At 40.6% G+C, this 27,170-nt stretch overlaps 4 protein-coding genes across 5 annotated transcripts; all 4 read left to right on the forward strand.

Annotated features, from left to right (window-relative positions):
* Positions 1-1,755: 1,755 nt before the first annotated feature.
* On the forward strand, positions 1,756-3,445 carry LOC133710754 (putative F-box protein PP2-B12). The gene is made up of 3 exons (XM_062136891.1): positions 1,756-2,247; positions 2,571-2,692; positions 2,852-3,445. The coding sequence occupies exons 1-3, from the start codon at positions 1,969-1,971 to the stop codon at positions 3,261-3,263; spliced, it is 813 nt and encodes a 270-aa protein (XP_061992875.1). The 5' UTR covers positions 1,756-1,968; the 3' UTR covers positions 3,264-3,445.
* Positions 3,446-12,896: 9,451 nt separating this feature from the next.
* LOC133710697 (putative F-box protein PP2-B12) lies at positions 12,897-14,732 on the forward strand. The gene is made up of 3 exons (XM_062136830.1): positions 12,897-13,192; positions 13,885-14,003; positions 14,118-14,732. Exons 1-3 carry the CDS (start codon positions 12,926-12,928, stop codon positions 14,506-14,508), a joined length of 777 nt encoding a protein of 258 aa, XP_061992814.1. The 5' UTR covers positions 12,897-12,925; the 3' UTR covers positions 14,509-14,732.
* A 1,788-nt stretch (positions 14,733-16,520) lies between these two features.
* LOC133710735 (F-box protein At2g02240-like) lies at positions 16,521-18,237 on the forward strand. Its single transcript, XM_062136873.1, has 3 exons — positions 16,521-16,890; positions 17,502-17,620; positions 17,752-18,237. The coding sequence occupies exons 1-3, from the start codon at positions 16,633-16,635 to the stop codon at positions 18,137-18,139; spliced, it is 765 nt and encodes a 254-aa protein (XP_061992857.1). The 5' UTR covers positions 16,521-16,632; the 3' UTR covers positions 18,140-18,237.
* Positions 18,238-24,269: 6,032 nt separating this feature from the next.
* On the forward strand, positions 24,270-26,360 carry LOC133710733 (putative F-box protein PP2-B12). Of its 2 annotated transcripts, XM_062136872.1 has the most exons (4): positions 24,270-24,787; positions 24,889-25,007; positions 25,798-26,171; positions 26,323-26,360. In XM_062136872.1, exons 1-4 carry the CDS (start codon positions 24,509-24,511, stop codon positions 26,337-26,339), a joined length of 789 nt encoding a protein of 262 aa, XP_061992856.1. In that variant the 5' UTR covers positions 24,270-24,508; the 3' UTR covers positions 26,340-26,360. The 2 variants fall into 2 exon arrangements, with proteins under 2 accessions (XP_061992856.1, XP_061992855.1); XM_062136871.1 differs by having other exon boundaries at positions 24,272-24,787; positions 25,798-26,360.
* The last annotated feature ends 810 nt before the right edge of the window (positions 26,361-27,170 follow it).

Genomic DNA, 27,170 nt, shown 5'->3' on the forward strand with positions numbered 1-27,170 from the left:
TTTGTTAACCCATAAAAAGTCAACTTCTAGCACCCCCCCTAAATGATAAAAACTAAAGCCAAGGACGGTAAAACGTATAGTAATTCACTTAGACATAGTAAAAGGGTAATTCGAATACGGGGCGTAACAGAAGGCCTACAGAGCTACGAGTTCCGGCGAAACTCGAACGGCGTTACCCGGCTCTGGTGGGTGCCGAGACTTCTGGGTTTTGCTCCTTGTTGCTTGCTGAGTGGAGGGATGGTGGCGGTGCGGTGAAGAGATGGCTGGAAACCTGTGAGGGTCAAGCCACAGTGGCGTCACAGCCTTGGGTTGTTGTGTGTGGAAACTGCCGGCAGTGCATGTCGACAGTAAGGCTATGATTATGGTTGGGTTTGGTTGCGGCGTCGATTGGTGGTGGTGGTATGGTGAGATTGTGGCCAGAATTGGTGTTTTCCGGTGATGGTAGAGAGAGAGAGAGAGAGGTGGGGGGGGGGGGGGGGGGGGGGAGAACGACGCTGCTACAAGGGAGAAAGGGGAGAGTTTTTGTTCTAGGGTTTCCAAGTATCCTATTTATACTTGTGTACGTGAAATACCAATTTTGCCCTTGCAATGAATTTAGAAACTCTTCTAGTTAATTGCTTTCGGTTTTGGACTCGTAACTTTTCTTTTATTCGTTTTAGAAATTTCCTAGCTCTGCAAAGGTTCATCAAGTGTTCTATGTCTCACTTCTGAAAAAGAAGATTGGAGATGCAATAGTGGTCTCAGCACACCTACCCCCAAATATAGACCCCACAATCCTAGGTGGTATCCTGCAAAGATCTTGGACAGAAAGATGTTCAAAAAGGGCAATGCAGCAATAACTAAGTGGTTAATCCAGTGACTTGGCTCTTCAATTGAGGAGGCTACATAGGAAAAAGCTGAAGAGATCCTCCATTGTTTCCCAGATTTTGAAGCTTGAGCTCAAGCTTTTTCTCAGGGGGATGGATTGTTATGAATTTCATCTCATTTGTCACTTTCCTGTTGGTACTAGGGATGTCTACTCAATGTGCATGTGCTGCGCACATGAGTTAGTTTAATTAGCCGTTAATTACATTTTTGCTTAATCTGGTTGTTTAGGGTTGCTTTAGTCTCTAGCCACTACTAGTTGGACATGTGTCTGGAGTTGGTAGATCTGTATGGGCTATATAAGCCAGTTGTTGTACTCCTTATCATCTATGTATGAAAATCCAGTAATTTTTCTTCTTTCTTTTCTGCAATTTAGCTTTACAGTCTTCTCAGTTAGGGTTACTACCCTAACAAACACTCAATATATTTTGTATTCGTCTAAGTTACTAAGTACTTTTGGGTTTGGGATTGAGCCTCACGACTAGATTGGGTTCATCAAACTCCTTTAAAAAAAAAAATTACTAAGTACTTATTATCTCGTTGAGACATTTTATCAAACATATTACCTCAAACTCATGAGTTATTGTTCACAAGACTAGTATACATTACCAAATCACTTGTTGAATTGGTTAAAATAATTATAATTATTAGACACCCATATTCGCTCATTCTTATTTTTCTAATCGAGACACCCATATTCACTTGTTTCTTCCGTATGGTGGGTTGCTTTGGTCTTTGGTAACTCCGATTTGGCCGTATACAGGTATACGTAAATGAGCTTTAAATCACCTTGACGAAAACTTTGGACTTTTGGAACATTTCGCTTTAGTTTACCTCTTTTAAATTAAGGCCGTAACCTGTTGGAAACTTGTGGGAGAAGTTTCCATCGAAAGTGAAGTCTTCCAATTATTTCAATAACCAATTCCCACCTGTTTGGTTCTTATACGTGTCTTTAGTCTTCATACTAAAACAAAAACAGCTGAATTGTCCAAAGTAGAAGTCTCTCATTCCTCTTCTTCTTCTTTTTTGTACACAGAGAATCAATCGGGCCGAGGAAGAAGATAAGGGAATAGGTATAATCGATACTCGTGTAAAAAGCTGGAAATGAAGAACATGATCAGCATGCTGCCTGTGGAGTGCATCTCCCACATCATTTCCCTTACATCCCCTTGCGATGCCTGCAGATCATCTCTAGTCTCTTCTGTCTTCAGAGAAGCTGCGGATTCGGATTTTGTATGGAAAAGCTTTTTGCCTCAAGATATTAAGCAAATCATTTCTAAATCCTTGTTGCCATCGCCATCATCCTTGAATTCCATCTCCATGAAGGATCTCTACTTCCATCTTCGAATTCACCACCAACACATAATTTTAGATGGTAACATGGTAATAATGTTTATCTTCATAAAGGGTTCTTTGACTTCTTTCTTGCATTCTCTTCAACAATTATCTTGGCTGATTAGAAAATTAATGAAAAAAAAAAAAGATTGTCAAGGATTATTTTGTACCAAATTAAATCATACCCAATTTTGAGCCTAATAATCAATGTTTTCTGTTTACATGCTTGATTGCTTCTTTATAAATTTATATATATGGATTAATTAGTCGAACTATGTGGTGTAATGGAAAAGTTAAGTTTGACCTTCTTAAGATGATGGTATATAATTTGAATAGTGAATCATGTATATATGGTGGTGAATTTAACACAGAGCTTTGCACTAGAAGACAAGAGTGGAAAGAAATGTTATATGATAGGGGCAAGAGGGCTTTCAATTGCAGGGGAAGAAGACAAACTCGGTTATTGGCAATGGACAACCGTACCAGCATCTAGGTATTCACCATTCAATTACCAATGATGCTAATTCGCATATACTCGATTAATTTGTAGGATAATTATTGTTCCTTTTATCGGGTACCAACTGGAATTTACCAAATGTCCTTTGCTCATGATTCAAACTGAGAAGCATATTTATGTGGATCATGTACACAGGTTTTGTGAAGTGGCTGAGCTGAAAAATGTATTGGGGCTTGACATCAAGGCACATATCAAAACTAGAATGTTGTCTCCGGGTACAACCTATGCGGCTTACTTTGTCTATCAGCTCTTAGGATGCAGATTTGGGTTTGCACAAACGCCAATTGAGTTTCGTGTCACTTGGGAACAAAGCCGAGTAGAAGCGTCTTACCATGGGGTATGCCTAGAACGTGTGGTGCTAGACCCGTCCGCAGCGTCTCCACGAGCTCAATATAGAGGAGATGGGTGGATGGAGGTGGAGATGGGTGAGTTCTTCATCAAAGAAGGAGATAATGCTACTGTGGAGTGTAGTGTGAGGGAAGTTAATGGCACTAAGAGCGGCCTCCTTGTGGAAGGCATTGAGATTAGGCCTAAACTAGATATGTAGTACATTATAATATTATATAGAATGAAATGAAATGTAACAGTATAGTGTAGCTTGAACCAGCCTCATGATTTGAGATTAATTACATGACAATCTTGGTTTGAATGTAACAAACTCGATCTAGCCCTGCTAGAAGAATGAAAAGCCCCAGAGCAATAAAATTGAGGAAGTTTGTAAAGATTTAATCAAGGTGGATTCACCATGTTAGTTTTTATTTATGCACCAAGCACAAAAGAGCATTCATCAGCAAAACCTAATAATAATGTACACTGCATTATGGTTAATGTTTTGATACAGAATTGGAAAGAAATGCAAGTATATATAGCTTATTTAGTTTAGTTGGTAGCGAATGGTGACTATATATATAAGGCCAACTAATTTAGTTGTTTAAGGCCAAACCATGACTAAGAAATAGGGAAGATGATTGCTACAGTCCATTTTTAATCAGACGATGTTTTCAATAATGTTGAACAATGTATATACTAGTCCTGGTCGATCATTGACTTGGACGAAAGATTCAGACTTTCAAAAGTCTCTCTTTGGTCGTTCTCTTTTTGCTTAAGATTTCTAGGATACCTTACAGAACAGAAAAAAAGATATAAATTTTTAGGTTAATTACAGTTTACCCCCATGAGGTTTGGGGGTGTCATCATTTCACCCCCTCTACTTTTAATTTTGACTTTTTACCCCCTAAACTTTCCAATTTCAATCAGCTGTGTCCAATTTCTCCAATTCCGTCCAAATTGGACGTTAAGTCTGACCCTTGAGGGCTAAAATGGTCATTTCAACATAAAAAAAAAAAAAAAAAAAATAATAAAAAATCTGTTTTTTAGTTTTTTTTGTTCTGTTTTTTTTTTTTAAAGAATATTTTTTTTTTGTTTTTTTGTTTTTTCTGTCTTCAACCTATACACCACAAGTTATAATAGGTTTATATAAACAAAAAAAAATACTCCAGGTGGTTGAAAGTTGCTCGCTGGTCTACGATATTTGTGATATATCTCCAATAAAGTGAAGAATTTAGGATATATCGCTAATAAAGTGAAGAAATATCTGTAAAAAATAATTTTATGTTTTAGAGAAACTGAATTTGAGAGGAATTTTCTGTGTATTCTCATTGATAATAGGGGCCTCTTTATATAGAGGATTATGTTGTGAAATTTTAATTAAAACTCGCAAGCGCACGAATCGTCGTTAGTATAGTGTGCAAGTACGAGGTCGTTCCAACTGCGGATTGATAATCAATTTAAATCCTAACCTAATTAATCCAAAACACAAAAACACATAAACAATCAAACTAAAGAAGATATGGTTTTAAGGTTTTCGACTAAACAAATAATTTGAGAATTAAAGAAACAAACAAACAAATAATGATAATACATAGGGTTTTGAAATCAACCACTAACAATCCTATTTATGTTTTCAATGCAATTAACAGATTCTTTTGTTTCTCTAGATGATAATTCCCGTATCTAAGTCCTTCTCAGGTACTCTAGACCATAGTTTTCCTTAAGTGTATGATGCTCTCCCTCTCGGGTAAAGATCGTATATCCTAACTATGCAGTTTATCCTTCTCAGGTATAAATTTAACATGCAAGACTCATTACGCTTTAGAAAACAAGGGAATCAAGCAAACCATTAGTCTTTCTCAAGTAATAATGTAATTTACCACACTTAATCACAAGAAGCTAATCAAATTATATTGCATCTCTGCTTCAAATTTGTCTTCCAATTACTATATGCAAAGCCCTAAGGTGATCAATCAAAGAACTTAAACATAAAGCATCAATTCAAATAGTGATTAAGTATTCATCATAAAGAAACTATAAATCCATCAATAAAACATCAAAGTACATAAATAATCATGATAGGGCATCATCCTAACCCTAGAAAAGGTTTAACAAAATATATTTAATTAAAACATAGGAAAAAAAACATAAAAAGAATGGAAGGGAAAAGAAAGGGAAGATGGATGAGTCGTCTCTGCTCCTTAGGCGTCTACATTGTGCTCCCGAGACTCTCCTCTCATGTAAATTCGTGCTCCCTTATATAGGGAAGATTTCTGCTCATCTTTGGCTTCATGTTTCCTTGTAAAACTTGGATTTAGATTCCTTTCTTCATTTGGAATGGGAAAACCTTGAAATATCTCTTGTAGAAGTAGGAATAAGTTCATCATTGAATACTCATCTGATATAACTTCCTTGAAACATTAGGATTGATGATCTTGCACTACGAAACTTGAGTTCTCCACGAATGGTTGTAAATTCCCGAGCAGATTTCCTGTCCGACCTATCTTCACTCAAATAATCATAACTTTCTCCAGAAGTATCGAAAACGAGATCCGTAAAATTCTACAGAAAGTAGACATCCGTAGCTTTCCATACATATAAGGTTCATTGTCTGATTCGATCTGGGTAACTCCCAGTAATTCGGTGAAGTTGGATGTTCTGCAGAGACAGATTCTGGAACCTGGGCGTCTTTCAACCTCATTTTAGCTTCTTTTCTTCTCTTTATGAGACAAACCTACAAAAACACTGTAACAACATAAATGACTCGAAATAAGGAGGACTAAGCATAAATATTAAGATTAAGAGGCAAAGAAATAGAGAAAAATATGAGCACATCAGATTACAATGCATAGAATCTCAATCGTACAAGGAAAGTAATCGTACATTGAATAGGAATCTAGATCCTTCTAATTTAACCCTATTACCACTAGGTCAAGTAACCTAGAGTTTGGGCCAAACACATAAAAGAGAGATTTCCTTAAACACTCCCCCTTATGTTGCCCAAACGCGGTGCTTCTCTCATTGCCTCGTTAAAAACCTTGCCGAGTAACAAAAACCCAGTGGGACAGAAATAACCTCGGCCGAAGGGGAAAAAGAGCACAACACACCCTTCACGTTTCGAGGTGAACATGTAGACATCTCCCCCTGATGTCTGCGCCTCCCCCTGATGACTACGATCATGAGAGTTCAGATAATTTCCGCAAGCCAATTCTTGCCACATGTTTCTCGATCGTGGATTTGGGCAATGACTTAGTAAACAAGTCTGCCTCATTATCCTCAGATCGAACCTGGTTCACTTTGATCTTGAGGGGCTTCTGTTGTTGCTGATTGTAGAAGAATTTGGGCGATATATGCTTGGTGTTGTCGCCTTTGATGTAGCCTTGCTTCATTTGTTCAATGCAAGCAGCATTATCCTCATAAATGCTCGTTGGCTCATATGTGGTAGACTTCAAACCACAATTGCTTCGAATATGCGTAACTATGGATCGAAGCCATATACATTCACGAACTGCTTCGTGAAGAGCAATAATCTCTGCATGATTTGAAGAAGTAGCGACTAAGGTCTGTTTTGTAGACCTCCAAGATATCGCGGTCTTTCCCATGGTGAAAACATAACCAGTTTGGGAGTGACCTTTGTGTGGGTCAGAGAGGTACCCAACATCAGCAAAACCTTCCAAAACACTTATATCGTTTTGGGATGGGGATAGGGGACGCAGTCCACCATGTGTGGCGTCCCTGACACTTGATGGGTCTGAATCCATCTTCTCTCTGTAGGGATAGAACAAGCCCATATCGATCTTACCACTTAGGTATCGAAAGATATCTTTAACACCAGTCCAATGGCGTCGTGTAGGCGCAGAGCTATATCTAGCTAGCAAGTTCACAGCGAATGAGATATCCGGTCTTGTGCATTGAGCTAAGTACAATAATGCGCCTATTGCACTTAGGTAGGGCACTTCTGCCTCTAGCACTTCTTCATCATCATCTTTTGGACGAAATTGATCATTCTTTGGATCAAGACTACGGACGACCATTGGGGTGCTTGAAGGCTTAATCTTATCAGAGTTGAAACGCCTAAGCATCTTTTGGGTATAAGCTGAATGATGAATCAGGATACCATCTCTACGGTGCTCAAGTTCTAAACCGAGGCAAAACCGTGTTTTCCCAAGATCTTTCATCTCAAACTCGGATTTCAAGTGTTCAGCGGTTTCCCTTAACTCTTTAAAGGTGCCAATTATGTTCATGTCATCGACATAAACCGCTACTATTGCAAATCCGGAACTTGTCCTTTTTATGAACACATATGGGCATAGTTCATTGTTGACATATCCCTTTCCAATCAAGTAGTCACTTAGACGGTTATACCAAATCCGTCCGGATTGTTTCAATCCATATAGTGAGCGTTGGAATCTAATCGCAAACGCGCTCCGTGGTTTAGAGCCACTTGATTTGAGTAACTGAATTCCGTCTGGAATCTTCATGTATATCTCTGTATCTAGATCCCCATATAGATACGCAGTAACCACATCCATAAGCTGCATGTTCAGTTTTTCGGAAACTACCAAACTGACAAGGTAGCGGAACGTTATGACGTCCATTACGGGAGAATAGGTCTCCTCGTAGTCGATTCCAGGGCGTTGTGAGAAGCCTTGAGCCACAAGGCGAGCTTTGTACCTTACAATCTCATTTTTCTCATTACGCTTTCTAACGAATACCCATTTATGACCAACCGATTTGGTGTTGGGCGGTATTGGTACAACCTTTCCAAATACCTTTCTTTTCGCTAGAGAATCAAGTTCTGCCTGGATCGCATCTTTCCACTTTGGCCAATCAACTCTACGTTGGCATTCATCAACGGAGCGTGGTTCGATGTTATCGGTCTCAATAATCTCACGCGCCACTGAATACGCGAATACATCATCAATGATGATGGAGTTTCTTTCCCACGTCCCATGTACACTAGTATAATTAACAGAGATCTCTACGTTCTCAGGGATAGGTTCTGACATTGAGGCGTCCCCTAATGATGTCTCTTGGACATAACCATAATCCGGAACATTCTCATGGGACGGATTTTGAGTATCGATGATCAAAGGATTTGTTTGTGCCTTATTCGCTCTCTTTCTAGGGCGAGTATCCTTCGAACCAATCGGTCTACCGCGTTTTCTTGCGGGACCTGCGGCCATAGATGCCATATCATTGCCATGTTGGGCAATGGCGCCATCTCCTGGTGTCACAGGAGAGGCGTGATGTCCAGTATTTGGGACATCGATCCTTGCAGGCACGTTTGCAGCAGGTATGTGTGATCTCGTCACTTTGGAAACATCAGAAAACGCATCAGGCAGAGTGTCTGCTACGTTCTGGAGCTCGATTATTCTTCGCACTTCAAGTTTGGACTGTGCGGTACGGGGATCGAGATGAGACATAGTGGGGACAGACCACGACAATTCCTGTTGTTCCTGTTGAACATATGTGTTCTTATCTCCCCCTAACGATGGGAAGACTGTCTCATCAAAGTGACAATCCGTAAATCTAGCGGTAAAGATATCGCCTGTCAAGGGTTCAAGGTAGCGGACGATCGTTGGAGATTCATATCCAACAAAAATGCCCATTCGTCGTTGTGGACCCATCTTAGTAATAGGCACATAAATGGCACACCCAAAAATGCGTAAGTGCGAGATATTAGGCTCGTACCCAGTCACTAGCTGTAACGCAGAGTAAGATTGGGTTGCAGTGGGTCGTAGACGAATTAGTGTCGCTGCATGCAATATTGCATATCCCCAAGCAGAAACAGGGAGATTGGTGCGCATAACCAATGTCTGTGCTATCATCTGTAGTCGTTTGATAGCGGCTTCTGCGAGACCATTTTGGGTATGAACATGGGGAACTGGATGCTCTACATCAATCCCTAGTGACATGCAATAGTCATCGAATGTTTTCGATGTAAACTCCCCAGCATTATCAAGTCGAATTGACTTAATAGGATGGTCAGGGTAGTGAGCCCGGAGATGGATAATCTGGGCGAGGAGTTTAGCATAAGCAGCATTTCGAGTGGATAGTAGCGCGACATGTAACCAGCGTGTCGACGCATCAACCAATACCATAAAGTATTTAAAAGGTCCGCATGGTGGTTGAATTGGTCCACAGATATCCCCTTGGATTCTCTGTAAGAACGGAATGAGTATTTTGGGATCCTTTGCGTAGGACGGTCTCGGTCCTAATTTCCCGAAGGAACAGGCTTTGCAGAAAGAGCGATGGGCCTTAGGAGCAACCAATGAAGATTTTGGTTAGGCCTGAGCGTCTGTAGCGCTATTAGAAGCAAAGTGTGTGACTACATCTCCCATTATGGCGTTATCACATGGGACTTGGGCGGTCCTGTGGCGCCCCAAGACGGCTGCAGCTCCAGATGCTGCAATTGTTGCGGTCTTGCTAAGTCCTGGAATCAATTTTCGATTCCTGCTTCTTCTCATTCTGAAGAATGGATGTCCGTGTGAAGTCTTTAGTATACGGAGCATCATATCGCGACCAGGATGTCCTAGTCGGTCATGCCAAAGCCAATATGTGTCTGAATCCAAGAGATCTTCTCTTATGACATTATTGGATTCAATAGGTCGAATTGTAGTGACATAAAGTCCACTAGATTGACACATAAGCCTCTCTAATATGCGCTTTCTTCCGCAATCATTAGAGGTAATGCAAAGGAATTCTATTCCGTTCTAACTATGCGTTTCCGCATGGAATCTGTTGGCTCTAATATCTTTAAAGCTCAATAAGGTTCGATTTGCCTTAGGAGCGTAGAGAGCTTCAGTGACTTTAATCAAGGTGCCATTAGGCAAAAGGAATTGGGCCATTCCATGTCCTTGAACTAAACCTAATGGCCCAGCCATCGTAGTCACAGATGAATATGTAGGCAACATCTCCAAGAATAATTGCCTATGTCGTAGAATGGTGTGCGTAGTCGCACTATCCGCAAGACATTGAAGTTCATCCATTCCTAAAAGAAAAGCTTGTAATTAAAAATGAGTTATAAAGAAAAGAACTCAACTTTTATTAATAAGCCAAACGGAATTACATCATCATTTCTTTAACCAAAGAAAATCTAATCCAATAAACTAGTTAATGCAAAACAATGGTAGTCGTCTAACTCCTTTCGGTAATTCCAATGTAAATGTGACCAGGTGAGTAGAGAGATGTCGGTGGAGCGAGGCTCACTTAAGTACCACTTATCTCAAAACCTTCCTAGACATCACACTCACATTGAGTACGCCTACTTTGAAGAAAGACCAATAGCATTGGCATCTACTATAAAAATAATATGGCAATTGCCTACATCTCTTGGAAATAAAAAGACTTAATCAAAATCGCCAGTTTCTGGGTCTTGATCCTTGTAGTCTTCCACCCTTAGATCGAGATCTCCATCTTGATCTTCTTGTTCCATGTAATTTGCCTCCCTTGCTTCACGATACATCTTGTATGCGTTTGCAACGTTCTGGGATGCAGTACACTTCTTTGCCCAATGTCCACTTGATCCACATCTGAGACAAGCATCATTATGGTCAGGTTCCCTTGATCGAGGCGCTCTGGGAGCGTTTTGTAGACGGTTATTGGCTTTGGTGGCGTTGCCACCATAACCGGAGGCTTGGCCTCTCTCTCTCTTCACACGTTTACCTCCACGGTTCCGTGCACGCCTATTTTGGCGATTTCCTTCCTCTTTAGGGCGAGAATATGGACCAGAACGTCCAGAATTATCCCTACTCTTAGGGTTTCGCTCCTTGCGTCCTCCCTTGGAGGCGCGACTATAATTAGACTCCGGATTTGACTTGGTTCCCACGGGTCTGGAGTTATAGTTCTTCACAAGTATGTTGTCGTGCTTTTTAGCTACGTTCAAGGCACCAATTAGCTCATGAAATCTTGTGATGAGTCTAGCATTGACATCAATCCGATAGTTTTTGGCTATCATCAATGCAAAGACGGGGAAGGTGGAGAGAGTCTTCTCGATCAACATCGTATCAGTGATGTTCTGTCCACAGAATTCCATCATAGACTTGATACGAAGTGCTTCTGAATTGTAGTCAAGTACAGACTTGAAATCACAGAAGCGAAGGCTATGCCATCTCACTTCTAAGTCTGGAAGCAGGGAATCACGGACGTTGCCAAAACGATGCTCGAGTTCTACCCATAGTCTTCTTGGGTCTTCCTCATTGAGGTACTCATTTTGGAGCGCGTCATTCATGTGCCTTGTCATGAGAATGATGGCTTTAGCTTCATTCGCCTCTCTCGTAGCTCTATTTGCTTCAAAAACAGCAGCTTGTTGAGGAGTACGCACGTCCTGACTTGGCTCTTGGATCGTATTCAGGATCCCATTAGCCTTAAGATGCTGGCGCACATCACGGACCCACTTGTGGTATCCTACGCCTGTTGTCTCTAGTGGAGCGAAGCTCAACTTGTTCAGGTTACTCATCCTGAAAAACAACAAGAAAATAGGGTTAGTTTCGGAGCGAAAAAGGCTACCACGAAAAACTATAAAATTTCTGAGCGTAGTCGCTTCCAAGAAATTAGGGACTTTCTGAGCGTAGTCGCTTCCAAGAAAATCTGATTCCAAGAGGGGTTTTTGGATTAGATCGAAACGACGATGTATGTGGTCGATCGTTTTCTTCTCAACAAACTCTAAGTTTGGAGGACTCTACAAGCTCCAAGCTTGGAGTGAGCACGAACCCCCATAGTTCGGCTATTGGTCTCCCCTATGAAGAAGAAAGGGGGGTAGAAGAAGGGATGTTGGAAGTCCCCGAGAAAAGAAGAAGAAATAAAAAAAAAAACTTCAAAAACGGGAACTTTTAGAAAAGTTTACCTTGAAAAGATGCCGGAATTCTTGACCGGAAAAGTTGACGGAGGTCGCCGGAAAAGTGGCCGGAAGTTGGTGGCTGGAGGTGCTGGCCGGAACTAGGCAGGGTAGTGCAGGGCTGCTGCAGGGGGCTTGCAGGGGCTGTGCAGAAGCTATGCGGAGGCTATGCAGGGCTCGTGCAGGGGCTGTCGGCAGGTCTCGACAGGGGCCTGTGCAGGGCTTCTCGGCAGATGTCGGCAGGACTAGGCAGGGGCACGCAGGGGCTCTCGGCAACTTCTCGGCAGGTGTCGCAGATGCTTCGGCAGATGCTCGGCAGGGCTCGCAGGTGCTTCGGCAGGGTTCGGCAGATATGCGGAGGACAGGCACAGGGCTCGGCAGGGGCAGGGGCCGGTTCAGTTTTTCCGGTGGCCGGTTCAGGTCGATTTCGGCCTGTTCCGGTGGTTCCGCCGCCGGTTCTGGGCTCCTTGGGATTAGGGCTTCGATATGTGGAGCGGTGGTTGCAGGATTTTGAAGGTTACGAAATTAGGGTTTTCAGGGTTAGGGCTTCGTGCTGATAACGTGTTGTAGAGAAACTGAAATTGAGAGAAATTCACTGTGTGTTCTCATTGATAATAGGGGCCTCTTTATATAGAAGATTACAATGCATAGAGTTTGAATCATATAAGGAAAGATAATCTCTAGATTCTTCTAATTAAACCCTATTACCACTAGGTCAAGTAACCTAGAGTTTGGGCCAAACACAAATTAGAGTTTACTTGAACAATAATTTATTTTATATTTTATATATTTTTTTTTATGTTGAAATGACTATTTTAGCCCTCAAGGGTCAGACTTAACTTCCAATTTGGACGGAATAGGAGAAATTAGACACGGCTGATTGAAATTGGAAAGTTTAGGGGGTAAAAAGTCAAAATTAAAAATAGAGGGAGTGAAATGATGACACCCCCAAACCTCAAAGGGGTAAACTGTAATTAACCCTAAATTTTTATATATTGATATATAGATAGCTAGAGATCTGAAAGAGGAAGAAGTAAGAAATGGACATGATTAACATGTTGCCTGTGGAGTGCATCTCCCTCATCATATCCTTTACATCTCCGCGCGATGCCTGCAGATCATCAGTAGTCTCTCCTGTCTTGAGAATAGCTGGAGATTCTGATTTTGTCTGGGAGAGGTTTCTGCCTCAAGATTATGAGCAAATCATTTCGCAATCCCCGTCATCGTCGTCTTTGAACTCCATGTCCAAGAAGAATCTCTACTTTCGTCTTTGCAGTCACCCCATCATCATAAGCAATGGTAACATGGTAAGTGAGCCAAATTTAGTACTAATTAACTCTGCTCTTCAACAGTATTGTGTACTTTCATACCTGTTTATGATTCTATATAGATTGGTATCGTTCTGTCTCTGTAGCAATAATATCTAGCAAAGTTTGACAATCTTAATTGATGACGAGAATCAGGACATCTGCATTAGATTAAAGAAAGGTTAAAGTTTATTAGTCCCTAGCCTGTAGAACATTGACCTGTTTTCTAGTTACTTTTTTTTTTTTTTTTTTCGCAATTGTTTTCTAGTTACTCTGAACAGCTAACTACACATTTGCCTTGAATGTAAATGTGGAAAATTTGGTGGGTACAAAATGGAAAGGGAGTGGAAGGCTAAAGTTTATTAGTCCCTGTAGAACATTGACCTGTTTTCTAGTTACTTTCAACAGCTAACTACACATTTGCCTTGAATGTAAATGAGGAAAATTTGGTGGGTACAAAATGGAAAGGGGGTGGAATTGGGTCAATGCTGGTTAGTAGCAACCCAAAAGGATTCCTCCGAGTTTAGAAGGTTTAACATATTTACAGTAGTACAAGGAAGAAACAAATAAAAATTGAAACTTGGGGTAGCCAAATCTCTGAGCAAAAATAGGAAAGATTGACTGCCCATGCCATGATATCAAATGTCTACATATATATATTTGCATTATTAATCCTCAACTCTTTGAAACAGAGCTTTGCACTAGAAAAGCAGAGCGGCAAGAAATGTTATATGGTATGCGCAAGAGGGCTTACAATTGCATGGGGAGATACGCCCGCTTATTGGCATTGGATAACTCTACCACACTCCAGGTATACTTGATTTCGATCACATGATCGAGGATGAATATTAATTATTACTATAAGTGGAGCTTTGTTTTGATTGTGCTGTAAACATTTATATATATGTGTGAGATAAAATGATAGGTTTGCTGAAGTGGCTGAGCTCAAACTTGTATGGTGGCTGGACATCAAAGCATGCATAGAAACTAAGGATTTATCCCCAGGAACAACCTATGCAGCTTACCTTGTGTATCAGCTTTCACAACACAGATATGGATTTGAATCGCCTCTTGTGTCGCGTATCAGTTATCAACAAAGTGACGTAGTGACTGTGCATAGTGTGATCCTAGACCCTAGGCCTCCGCGACCGCGAGCTCGAGACAGAGGAGATGGGTGGATAGAGGTTGAGATAGGTGAATTTTTCGTTGAACAGGGAGACGATGATGATGTTGTAGAGTGCAGTGTGAAGGAAGTCAGTAACTCTAAGCGTGGCCTCATCGTTGAAGGTATTGAGGTGAGGCCTAAAGGGATATAGCTCAATGTTGCTCAGAATTTTCATAGACCAATAAATTGCAACCAGGCATCTGGAATGCTTCTTATCTATGAGCATGGTCTTTTATTCGGTTGGACGATGTGTTTATGGTTCATGTATTGTATTGCATAAGATTTTTTTGTGTATCCTCTTAGAATTGGTAACATGTCCCATTGTGTATTATTGTTCTTCAGATTAATGGATATAATGTCCGCCTCTTTCTTTGACTTGTTTGGTCATTTGGGCTTGCTCGGGCAGAGGTAAGTAAGCAAATACAAGTAGATCTGGTTACATAGATAGATAGTAATTTTATGCAACTTTTTTGAACAATAGTCTATTATTAAAGATATTCAGCAGATTGGTCGAAATTTAAAAAAATTCAACATCAAGCATAATTTAAATGAAACAAATTTCTCGGCAGATGCTCTTGCAACGTTAGGACATTCAAAACCGGAATGAGAAATGTGGGAGCACTCTATCCCTCCCTCAATTAGTAGAGCTATTAGTTTCGATCAATTTGAGTCGGATTGTACTATATATTCAAAGATTTCTGTATTTAAAGTTGTTTCCTTATCAAAACAAAAAAAAAGGAAAATTCTTTTGATAAATAGGGTAAAAAAAAAAAAAAAAAAAAAAAATTTGTAAACAGTACACCAACTAAAGGTCACTAATAATTTCTATACATAAAGTTCCAAACCGAGCATTTTAGTACATGAAATCTGAAGATCGACCCACTATCTAGACACGACGTCGACGCCGTTAGTTTCAGTGCCACCTGGCCTAATTTGAAGGGTAATTTGGTCTCTTCAAGTTTTTACTCTGAGCACCCTCTCTCTCTCTTACTCTGGGCACCCAGAGCTCACCCTCTCTCTCTCTCTCTCTCTCGCTGGGCACCTATCCTCCACACACACAACCACCCCACCCCACACCAAAAAAAAAAAAAAAAAAAAAAATCCCGATCACCTCTGCGATTCCAACCATTACCATCAATCCACACCCTTCGATGCTCAAGCTTCTCCGCCGAAACCATCTAATCGCAATCCCGGTAATTTCTTACCAAACCAAAGCAGCACAAGATAACAACAGGGGTCTCTCATCTCATCAATCTCTCTCTCTTCTCCTTCTTCTTCTTCCTCTTTTTTTCTCCTCACTCATTTCTCTCTGTAATCAGACGCTCATCAATGGAAACCTCTCCCAGAAGAGCGACCAACACCAACCCAAACGCTCTCCCATCCCCAAACAGCCACACCTCCAACAACAACAACAATGGACTCCAAGCATCCCCAATCGCCCAACCCCCGAAACCCATGACCAGATCCGACTCCGCTAACATACCCGACCACCTTCGTCCGACTTCAATCTCTACGAGCGCAGCAACAACGCCATGAAGAATCTCCGGTTGAACCCTCTAATCCCAATCCTGGTGTTAAATTCCAACAACAACAACAACTTCGGATTCTCACCGCGAAACCCGAAGATTTTGTCGCCGAGCATTCTCGATTTTCCGGCGCTGGTGCTCAGCCCCATCACGCCGCTCTTACCCGACCCGTTTGACCGAAGAGACAGCGATCAAAGAAAAAGGGTTTGTCGCCAAGTACGACGCCGAGGGAATCGGAGCCCCGACTGTTGCCCTTATTCCCAACGAGGTCGCCTAATCTTCCCCTTGAATTACAAATGTTAGTCTGCAAATCGGAGAGAGTCAGAAAGAATAAAATAAGAAATGTAAGCAAGTGCTCCCGTCGCGGCTCACTTTAAGAGGGATGAAAAGTACTAAATTACCCTCTTGTAAATGAGTAATGACATAAGAGTAAACGGCGTCATTGCGTCGTGTCTATATAGTGGGCCGGGCTTCAGATTTCGTGTACCAAAGTGCTCGGTTTGAAACTTTATGCATAAAACTTATTAGTGGCTTTTAGTTAGTGTACTGTTTGCAAAATTTTTCCAAAAAAAAAAAAAAAAACAGAGGTGACTAAGAAATAGGGAAGCTATTTGTCCACGTCTTAACGTAGGATAGTAATCAATTCCCCCCGTCCCGGCTCTCGTCCTCTAGTTAGATATTTATTCACAAGTCAGAAGAGATGCAGAGAGATATGTAGAAGAGGCCGGAATTGGAAGAAGCTACAAGTCATGAAGAGGTTGCCTGTGGAGTGCGTCTCCCACATCATTTCCTTTACATCACCTCGAGATGCCTGCAGATCGTCTGCTGTCTCTTCTCTGTTTAGAATAGCTGTGGATTCTGATATTGTCTGGGAGAGGCTTCTTCCTCCCCATTATAAGCAAATCATTTCGGAATCTTCATCGTCCTCGTCTTTGATTTCCATGCCCAAGAAGGATCTCTACTTTTATCTCTGCACTCACCCCATCATCATAGGCAATGGTAACATGGTAAGTAATTGACTGACACATAAACTTACTTTTTCTTCTTCAATTTCTATGCGTGTTGCCTCTGCTTTGCCTTTTGCATTACCATCGATGGATTAGTATCAGTCTGTGTCTCTACTCTGTAGCAGCAATTAATAGCTAGCTAGTTTTGACAATTTAGATTGAATACTTCCTTAAGTTTCCAAGTCCTTCCTACTGATTTAGATTGGGGCTGTCCACTAATTCCATCAAGTACTTAGTTGGTCTCATGATTTAGTTTTGGGTGTTATGAATCCTGGAAAATCTTGATAAGTCGGAAATGGAGGGGAGAGGTTAGAGATGCAGATCAGGCTCGGGTAGAGCCGTGTAAAATGAAATTGGGTCCATTGCTAGTCACTAGCAACCTCAAAGGAAATGGAATCACTAGTCAGTTTAACAGAAAAATTAACAATTTTGACAGTAGTGAAGGGAATACATAAAAGATAGACTTAAGGAGGCATCCAAGCTAAATGTTTAGTTAAGAAAGCAACGATCTTGAGCCTTTTAAAGAGAAGATATTGATTGGTCCATGATACCAAATGTCTACCTCTAGCTAAACGTTACATGAATTATTGATCCTTAACTCTTTGCTGCAGAGCTTTGCACTAGATAAGCAGAGCGGCAAGATTTGTTCTATGGTAGGCGCAAGAGGGCTTGTAATTGCATGGGCAGATACACCCACTTATTGGCAATGGATGACTCTACCACACTCCAGGTATATATATTTCCTCAAGGGGACGATGAATATTGTAATAGTACCAAGTGGAACTTAGTTTTGAACCTTTGATTGCCTGTGTTATATTATAAATAGTACTTTTGATGGATACATAATACATATTATGACAGGTTCTCTCAAGTGGCTAAGCTCAAACTTGTATGGTGGCTTGACATCAACGCGTGCATATCTGCTAAGAACTTATCCCCGGGAACAACCTATGCAGCTTACCTTGTGTATCAGCTCTCAGAAGTAAGATCGGGGTTGGCAAGAACACCTATTGTGTTGCGCGTCAATTATCGACAAAGTGCAGTTGTGAGTGTGCATAGTGTGATCCTAGACCCTATGCCTCAGGAAGCTCGACATAGAGGAGATGGGTGGATGGAGATTGAGATGGGTCAATTCTTCATTGAACAAGGAAATGATGATGCTGCTGTAGAGTGCAGTGTAACGGAAGTTAGTAACCTAAAGAGCGGCCTCATTGTGGAAGGTATTGAGCTTAGGCCTATACATATGTAACTATGACTTTCCAGAGGGCTCTAATTTGTGACAATTCTCATTACCCTCTCTGTGCATCCACTCAATTGTTCATTATATTTATTCCGTGATTCTGGACATTTAAAAGCTCGTACTGTTGTGCGGAAGCGTAACAAACAAGGTATTGATATGAATTCAACAGTAACAAACAAAGCAAAAACACCTAATAAACAAACCACAAAGAACACCAAGATTTATAGTGGTTCACTCAATCAGTGTGATTGAGCTACATCCACTTTCGGAGCCGGCAAGATATTCCACTATGATCAATTTGGAGAAACATACAATTAGAGTTTATGAACAACTCTCACTACCCAAATCCCCAATACACCCAAACCTATTAACTCTCCTTTGATTCAAATAGAGAAGAAGAAGAATTCTTACTTCTCATATACAATACATAGCAACACCAACAACTAAGCTTAAGAAGCTTCAACTATGGAATTGCAAAGTCTCCAAAAGGAGAGGAAAGACAGAGTATTCAAGGATGGCTATCAATTATGTTTCTCTCCTTACTTCAGTTGTTGCCGATGTGGGGATTCAATACAAAGAAACTAAACTACAGCAGCTCTATCTCTCTCTCGCTCCAAGAGAAAGATTAGGAACAAAGGAAAAGTTGCAAACATTTCACTTTTCACTTTTCCTTTTTCCTTTCTTCTTTTCCATGTTTTCTGCCGCAGAAAACATGCCTCCATGTTTTCTTTTGCTACCTTTTTCCTTTTGCAACTGGCCCATCAATCTCCCACTTTCTTCTTCTTTCAGCTGCTATGTCTTCAAGTGAAGACAACATCAACAATCTCCACCTTGGCTTCACTTGATACAATAATATCACAAGTAAAATATCACATACCAATTTGCCGCTCCGACATCCCCGTAGGGAAGATCAAATGTTACGAACACCAATCAAGTTCAAGCAATGCTTGAACTTGCTCAATGGAACTGGTTTGGTCAACATATCAGCAGGATTTTCTTCAGTTCCAACTTTCAGGAGCTCTATATCACCATCCTCCACCAGTTGACGAATCTTGTGAAATTTGACATTGATATGTTTAGTGCGAGCATGAGTAACCTGGTTCTCTGCCAAATGAATAGCACTCTGACTATCACAATAGAGATCCACATAATCTTGAATTATTCCCAAGTCCTCAAGCAAACCACGAAGCCATACTGCTTCTTTTGCACCCTCTGTTACCGCCATGTATTCAGCTTCTGTAGTCGACAAAGCAATAGTAGATTGCAAGTTCGACTTCCAACTCACCGCTCCACCAGCAAGAGTAAACACATAAGCTGTAGTAGATCGGCACTTATCCAAATCACCTGCGAAATCAGAGTCCACATATCCAACAACACACTGACTCATCTTATCCTGCTTAAACACAATTCCAACATCCACAGTACCAAGAATATACCGTAGAATCCATTTCACTGCTTGCCAATGACTTTTACCTGGGTTATGCATATATCTGCTCACCACACTTAAAGCCTGTGAAATGTCAGGTCTAGTACACACCATGCAGTACATCAAGCTACCAACAGCACTAGCATAAGGAACTTTAGCCATATATTGCATATCATCATCAGTGCTAGGAGACATAGAAGATTTAAGCTTGAAATGAGAGGCAAGAGGTGTACTTACAGGTTTAGATTTATCAACCATGCCAAACCGTTGTAGTACCTTCTTCAAATATTGTTTTTGTGACAAACAAACCTTGCCTTTGGATCTATCTCTTTCAATTTCCATGCCCAAAATCTTCTTAGCTTCTCCCAAGTCCTTCATTTCAAATTCACCACTCAACTGTGATTTTAATTTTTCAATTTCCACCTTGCTCTTAGATGCAATTAGCATATCATCAACATATAAGAGCAAATAAATGAAGGTCCCATCATGTAGCTTGCGAAAGTAAACACATGGATCATAAAGACTCCTAGTGTACTTCTGACCAAACATAAATTTATCAAACCGCTTGTACCACTGTCTTGGAGACTGTTTCAAACCATACAATGATTTATGCAGTTTGCAAACCAATTTTTCCTTACCAGCAACTTTGAAACCATCTGGTTGAGTCATATAGATCTCTTCTTTCAATTCACCATGTAAAAATGCAGTTTTGACATCAAGTTGTGCTAACTCAAGATCAAACTGTGCAACCAAGGCTAAAAGAATACGAATAGAAGAATGCTTCACAACAGGAGAGAATACCTCATTGTAGTCTATTCCTTCTTTTTGTGCATAGCCTTTAGCTACCAATCTAGCCTTGTACCGAGATCCTTCCTTTTTAGCAAATACCCATTTGCAGCCAATTGCTCTCTTCCCATGTGGTAACTGAACCAACTCCCAAGTCTTGTTCTTGTGAAGAGACTTCATCTCTTCATCCATTGCTTTTTCCCACTCTACACTATCCGCATGTATCACAGCTTCTTCATAGGTAGAAGGAATTTCTTCTTCAGTAATTGGAAGTGCATAAGTTACCATATCATTTAGCCAAGCTGGCTTTGGAGCATTTCTTTTTCCTTTTCTAAGTGCAATAGGTCCATGTTGCTGTGGAGACTCTTGAGCTTGAGCCTCTACTTCAATACTTGAATCTTCATTTGTTGAATCATCTGGCTCAACTGTAGGACTACCTGGATCAATTGGAGTTTCATCAACTTTTTCTTTAAACTCCACCTGCTTCAAACTCTCTATGGTCATCTCCTGTTTTTGAGAATCAGTCTGTTCACTCTGATTAACCATAACAGCCTCATCGAATGTCACATCTCTGCTTACAATAACTTTCCTCACATCTGGACACCAAAGCCTAAATCCCTTCACACCATCATTAAATCCCAAGAAAATAGCCTTCTTGGCTCTCGGATCAAGCTTGCTTTCCCTGACATGAAAATAAGCAGGACAACCAAAAATATGTAAGTAATGATAATCAGTAGCAGGTTTTCCAGACCATACCTCCATGGGCGTTTTACCCTCATTTGCAGCAGTAGGCAACCTGTTGATGAGATGGCCTGCATATGTAACTGCCTCAGCCCAAAACTCTTTGCCTAATCCAGCATTAGACAACATACATCGAACTTTCTCCAGTAAAGTACGATTCATGCGCTCTGCAACCCCATTCTGTTGTGGTGTCTCTCTAACTGTGAAGTGTCTCACAATGCCCTCATCTTGACATAACTTCAAAAATGGATCAGACTTGTATTCACCACCATTATCTGATCTGAGCCTCTTAATTTTTCGACCTGTCTGAGTCTCAATCATCTTCTTCCACTTCACAAATATATCTAAGACTTCATCTTTATGCTTCATGGTGTACACCCATACTCTTCTAGAGAAGTCATCAACAAAAGAGACATAGTAGTGTTTACCTCCCAAAGATGCAGTTTTGGTAGGTCCCCACACATCTGTGTGAACATAGTCTAGAGCACCTTTAGTCTGATGAACTGCAGTACCAAACTTCACTCTAGTCTGCTTTCCCAATACACAATGTTCACAAAATTCCAACTTGCAAGTCTTTGCACCCTTCAACAAACCTTGCTTCACTAATCCCTGCATTGCTTTCTCACCAGCATGTCCAAGACGCATATGCCATAATCTAGTAGTATCTGCATCATCTGTAGTCTCAGAAATTGCTGTTTCACTTGTCACTGTACTCCCTTGTAGAAAATACAAGTTTCTATCTCTAGTACCTTTCATCATCACAAGTGAACCTGACACAATTCTGGCAACTCCATTCTTCAATGTAACTGTGAGACCCTTTGATTCTAAAGTTCCCAAAGAGATAAGATTTTTCTTCAAGTTCGGAACATACCGAACATCTGTCAATTCTCTAACAACCCCATCATGCATTTTGAGACGAATTGTACCAATCCCTCTAGTTCTGCAAGGACTATCATCTCCCATCAAAACTACTCCACCATTTAGTTCTCTTAAAGTAGAGAACCATTCCTTGTTAGGACACATGTGGTGTGTACAACCCGAATCCAAAATCCATTTCTCAGAATAATCAAGTGCAGATGAGCTTGCCAAAGCAAAATCAATCTCATCCTCTTTAACATCATCAAAGGTAGATGAACAACTCAATGCAAAACCAAAATCATCATCATCTTCAGATTTTGCAACATTCACTTCAGAACCCTTCTTGTCTCTAGTCTTCAACTTGGGACAATCTTTCTTCCAATGCCCCTTTTGGCGACAAAAGGCACACTCATCTTTTGCAGGAAATTTGCCTCTTGACTTGGAACGAGAATTACCTCTTTTTCCACCAAACTTTCTTTCTCCAGATCTTCCTCTTACTACAAGTGCTTCACCTGTCACTTTCTGCAATTGCTTCTCCTTCTTTCGACACTCATTATTTATCAATGAATTACACACATCATCAAATTTCACAAATTCTTTTCCATGCAACAAAGTTGTAATCAAATGCTCATACTCGTCAGGGAGAGAATTTAGCAAACACAAAGCCTTATCCTCATCACTAATTTGCACATCTAAATTAGCCAAATCTGCAAGTATCTTATTGAAATCACTGATGTGTTCAGACATAGAAATACCTTGCCGATAATTGAATCGGAAAAGCCGCCTCTTCAGGTGAAACCGGTTTTCAGCACTCTTGGTCATGTATTGGTCTTCCAATTTCTTCCACAGAGCTTTTGCCGAAGTTTCCTTCATGATAAAGAACTTCATATCCTTTGCAAGACACAATCTGATAGAACCACAAGCCCACTTATTAATCTGCTTCCACTCCTTCTCACTCATATCTTCTGGTTTGTCTTCAAGAGCTATATCCAATTCTTGTTGACACAAGACATCCATCATCTCACACTGCCACATGCCAAAATTGTTTGTTCCATCGAACTTCTCAACTTCAAATTTGGCATTGCCAATTGATGGCCTAGTAGTCGACGATGAACCCGAACTCGAATTTTTCGTCATTGAATCCAATCAATACTCAACTCCCAAATTCAGAACCGAAGCTCTGATACCAGTTTGTTGTGCGGAAGCGTAACAAACAAGGTATTGATATGAATTCAACAGTAACAAACAAAGCAAAAACACCTAATAAACAAACCACAAAGAACACCAAGATTTATAGTGGTTCACTCAATCAGTGTGATTGAGCTACATCCACTTTCGGAGCCGGCAAGATATTCCACTATGATCAATTTGGAGAAACATACAATTAGAGTTTATGAACAACTCTCACTACCCAAATCCCCAATACACCCAAACCTATTAACTCTCCTTTGATTCAAATAGAGAAGAAGAAGAATTCTTACTTCTCATATACAATACATAGCAACACCAACAACTAAGCTTAAGAAGCTTCAACTATGGAATTGCAAAGTCTCCAAAAGGAGAGGAAAGACAGAGTATTCAAGGATGGCTATCAATTATGTTTCTCTCCTTACTTCAGTTGTTGCCGATGTGGGGATTCAATACAAAGAAACTAAACTACAGCAGCTCTATCTCTCTCTCGCTCCAAGAGAAAGATTAGGAACAAAGGAAAAGTTGCAAACATTTCACTTTTCACTTTTCCTTTTTCCTTTCTTCTTTTCCATGTTTTCTGCCGCAGAAAACATGCCTCCATGTTTTCTTTTGCTACCTTTTTCCTTTTGCAACTGGCCCATCAATCTCCCACTTTCTTCTTCTTTCAGCTGCTATGTCTTCAAGTGAAGACAACATCAACACGTACCTGCTTCAATCTGATTTCATATTTGTGACAATGAATTGTCAATATTGAAAGCACAAAAGATAGATTGTCAATGACAATGTAGTAACCTATTACACCGATTTGTTATGTCCCATCTGTAAATTAACTATTACAGTATACGTCTCGCTAAGATTTGACAGTCATACTTATGAATCATAACAATTCAACAAGAATTGAACAAGCATGACAAATAATAGCCACCCTTATCTATATCTATTTTCTTAACCGTCCCTGATTGATAGTGTGATCCAACCTTAAAGAGTCGATCATTGGGACTATTGACGCTGGAAAATGTAGGTCACCGAATGATTCATAGATTAAAGGCCAGCAACCCAGACCCTTCCAGTCCTAGATATCAAGTTCACTCATCCGTATATGCTAGATTTCCCAATTAATGATGTCGATGCTTTGTCCTCCATTGACAATAAAACTTAACTATTAGCAGTATAGGTACATGCATGTTTTAAAAGAAGGAAAAATGGGAGGACGAATGATGCAAATTCGTGGAGTGGTAGCCCATGATAATAATTAAGCGAGGAAGAGGGAACCCCCATGTGACGTGTTGATGATCAGAAGTCAAAATGAAAGATCAAATACATCATATATATATGTTGACTGTGGTTGATTTGGAACACGAATGTGATCCGATGAGATGGAGTTAACAGAGTTGGAGAGGTTACCGGAGGAGTGCATGGCCCATGTTCTTTCCCTCACGTCCCCCAAAGACGCGTGCCGATCAGCCGCCGTCTCCTCTGCCTTTCGCTCCGCCGCGCAATCCCAAACTCTTTGGGAACGTTTCTTACCCCATGACTATCGTCAAATCATCTCTCGATCCGTTTCTCCTCCTCTGCCATCAATCTCCTCTCTCTCTAACAAGGACCTCTACTTCCGTCTCTGCGACTCCCCCATCTTCCTCGACGATGGCAATTTCGTAATCTCTCTCTTTCTCTCATCACAACTTCATTGGTTATTTGGAGATTGTTGATTTTCTTTGATGACTTGTTTTGATCGATCCATGATCACCATGCACAGAGTTTCTCATTGGATAAATTGAGTGGTAAAAAATGTTGGATGCTGGGAGCCAGACTGTTGAGCATTACATGGGCAGACACTCCAGAATACTGGGAATGGAATTCTCTACCCGAATCCAGGTCGGTGAATTTGTTTCTACGATGTTGTTAGAGCTTGACTTGCCTGCTCCATCTTATTTGGTTTCGGCTTCTTACTTGCATTACCTGGTTGTTTCAGTTTATGTATATATGCTTCTAATATTCAACGATGGTTTCAGTTCAACTTTTTGGGGCCTAACAAATTATGAATCGAAGCTAATTATAGTTTGTTATGGGTCAATATAAATCTCAAGCCAATAATATTATCTTGTGGAACTGTGCTGGATGTGTGATAGTGAGGGTGCTGCATTAAATCAAGGTTTATAAAGGGGGTTGCCCTGGTGACCTTTGAAGCTTGACTCCTTTGCCATGGCGGCGATATACAGATCCCTACGCCTACATGAAAATGGGCTGCATGCTTATAATCAAATACAAAACATTTCTTGTTTAATTTAAGGATCTAATACCTTAAACCTCCTTGTTGGTGCACCTTGCACCAATGCTACAAGAGTATGATTTTTTCTTGATGTCTAATCCGAATCTTTTGGGATGTTACATAAGCCATGATCACGTACATACAAGAATGTTACAACATACTGTTGAAATTGTGATGCATATGTGAATCATAGGTTATCTCTTCCTCTATTGATTGATCTTTGCCTTTTCTTCCTTGGTATGGATACTTCATTCTTTGCTATTGCACTGATTGTTTATTGGATACTTAATTCTGGCCCCACTTCGGTTAAGAAGAGGATGCTTGCTCTTACTCAGAGTATGTTCTTGTAACCAGTTGATAGAAATTGTGATGCAATGATGCATAAGTGAATGACAGGTTCTCCGAAGTGGCTGAGCTCAGACTTGTATGGTGGCTTGAGATTAAGGGAAACATAGACACTAAAATTTTGTCCCCCGGAACAACCTACACAGCTTACCTTGTATATCAGTTTCCAGAAGAATCACAATGGGGGTTTCAGGGAATGCCTATGACGGTGCGTGTCACCAATGAACAAAATGAAGTTGTAGCTGAGCATGATGTGTTCCTAGCAGACCCGCCAGAAGACATGCCTCCACAAGCTCGAAGCAGAGGAGATGGATGGATGGAGATCGAGTTGGGTGAAATTTTCAACCAAGAAGATGATGCTACTGTGGAGTTTCGTTTGAGGGAAACTGAGAGTGGCGTGCCAAAGGGCGGCCTTATTGTGGAAGGTATTGAGCTTAGGCCTAAACTATATATATATAGTACATAGAATGAAACTGCTAAGATGTCATCAATTCAATAATAAGTCTCTACACCGTTGGTAAAATGCGTATCCCTTTTGGGAATCGAATAAAGTAGCTAAGTTTGCTTTGGTTTCAGGGTTACAAGTTTCATAAAGTGGGTATGTCCCTTCGGAATTTGATGGACTCTTTTCTACTTCTTGTACAAGATAGTTCATCAATACAGATCGTCGTCCTTTGATAAAATAATAATAAAATAAAATAAAACCCTATTTTTTTCTTGAAATGAGCTGGTGTGGCTGCCCTCAAGCCTTGATTAATGAAATTGCAGAATACAAGGGGAAGACGTAGAGCCTGAACCCCATATTACAATAAGCATAAAGAGAACGTACATCCTGAAATAATACAAGGATTCTCCACAAAACCTATGTATTCCAACAAGCAAAACCTATGGATTCTAACAAGCACTAATTAGCAAAAAGTGCACGAATAGCTATTCCATTTGCTTCACGAAGAAGCATCAGTATAAATAGCATAGGTTACCACTATGTTGCCACACGGAAATAAATCCGGCGACACTCACTTTCATCCTGCCACTAGGATGGTGCGTCCATTTGATCAAGCAAATAGCTGGCAGCCTCGCTAGGTCAGACAAGGCACACAAAGTATGCATACCAGGACAAAGCCCACGTCACTCTATCCAAAAGTGGTAAGGGCTTATTACCGACTTAGAGCCACTTCTTACTAAAAGTAAATGATAATAATAAAGCAAAGCAGAAAAATAAGTTGAGCCCCTTCAAAAACCCTCTTTTGAAAAGTGGGGATGCTCCACCTTCTTGCTAATTGCTTTCTCATTCAATTGAATCTCTCTTAGAAGTTCTTCACTTCGCTATTTGCTATTTTTAATTCCATGATTTTTGCTAATTGCTTTCTCATTCAATTGAATCTCTCTTAGAAGTTCTTCACTTCGCTATTTGCTATTTTTAA

Source organism: Rosa rugosa, chromosome 5 (genome assembly GCF_958449725.1).
Source record: "Rosa rugosa chromosome 5, drRosRugo1.1, whole genome shotgun sequence".
In the NCBI taxonomy this organism is placed as follows: domain Eukaryota; kingdom Viridiplantae; phylum Streptophyta; class Magnoliopsida; order Rosales; family Rosaceae; genus Rosa; species Rosa rugosa.

What these genes read in the sequence shown, in the direction of transcription:
- LOC133710754 (XM_062136891.1), top strand. Translation starts at nt 1,969, where the DNA reads ATGAAGAACATGATCAGCATGCTGCCTGTGGAGTGCATCTCCCACATC. An exon ending in TAATTTTAGATGGTAACATG is followed by an intron (nt 2,248 to 2,570) that starts GTAATAATGTTT and finishes AATTTAACACAG; the next exon opens with AGCTTTGCACTAGAAGACAA. An exon ending in ACAACCGTACCAGCATCTAG is followed by an intron (nt 2,693 to 2,851) that starts GTATTCACCATT and finishes TCATGTACACAG; the next exon opens with GTTTTGTGAAGTGGCTGAGC.
- LOC133710697 (XM_062136830.1), top strand. Translation starts at nt 12,926, where the DNA reads ATGGACATGATTAACATGTTGCCTGTGGAGTGCATCTCCCTCATCATA. An exon ending in TCATAAGCAATGGTAACATG is followed by an intron (nt 13,193 to 13,884) that starts GTAAGTGAGCCA and finishes TCTTTGAAACAG; the next exon opens with AGCTTTGCACTAGAAAAGCA. An exon ending in ATAACTCTACCACACTCCAG is followed by an intron (nt 14,004 to 14,117) that starts GTATACTTGATT and finishes ATAAAATGATAG; the next exon opens with GTTTGCTGAAGTGGCTGAGC.
- LOC133710735 (XM_062136873.1), top strand. Translation starts at nt 16,633, where the DNA reads ATGAAGAGGTTGCCTGTGGAGTGCGTCTCCCACATCATTTCCTTTACA. An exon ending in TCATAGGCAATGGTAACATG is followed by an intron (nt 16,891 to 17,501) that starts GTAAGTAATTGA and finishes TCTTTGCTGCAG; the next exon opens with AGCTTTGCACTAGATAAGCA. An exon ending in ATGACTCTACCACACTCCAG is followed by an intron (nt 17,621 to 17,751) that starts GTATATATATTT and finishes ATATTATGACAG; the next exon opens with GTTCTCTCAAGTGGCTAAGC.
- LOC133710733 (XM_062136871.1), top strand. Translation starts at nt 24,509, where the DNA reads ATGGAGTTAACAGAGTTGGAGAGGTTACCGGAGGAGTGCATGGCCCAT. An exon ending in TCCTCGACGATGGCAATTTC is followed by an intron (nt 24,788 to 24,888) that starts GTAATCTCTCTC and finishes CACCATGCACAG; the next exon opens with AGTTTCTCATTGGATAAATT. An exon ending in AATTCTCTACCCGAATCCAG is followed by an intron (nt 25,008 to 25,797) that starts GTCGGTGAATTT and finishes AGTGAATGACAG; the next exon opens with GTTCTCCGAAGTGGCTGAGC.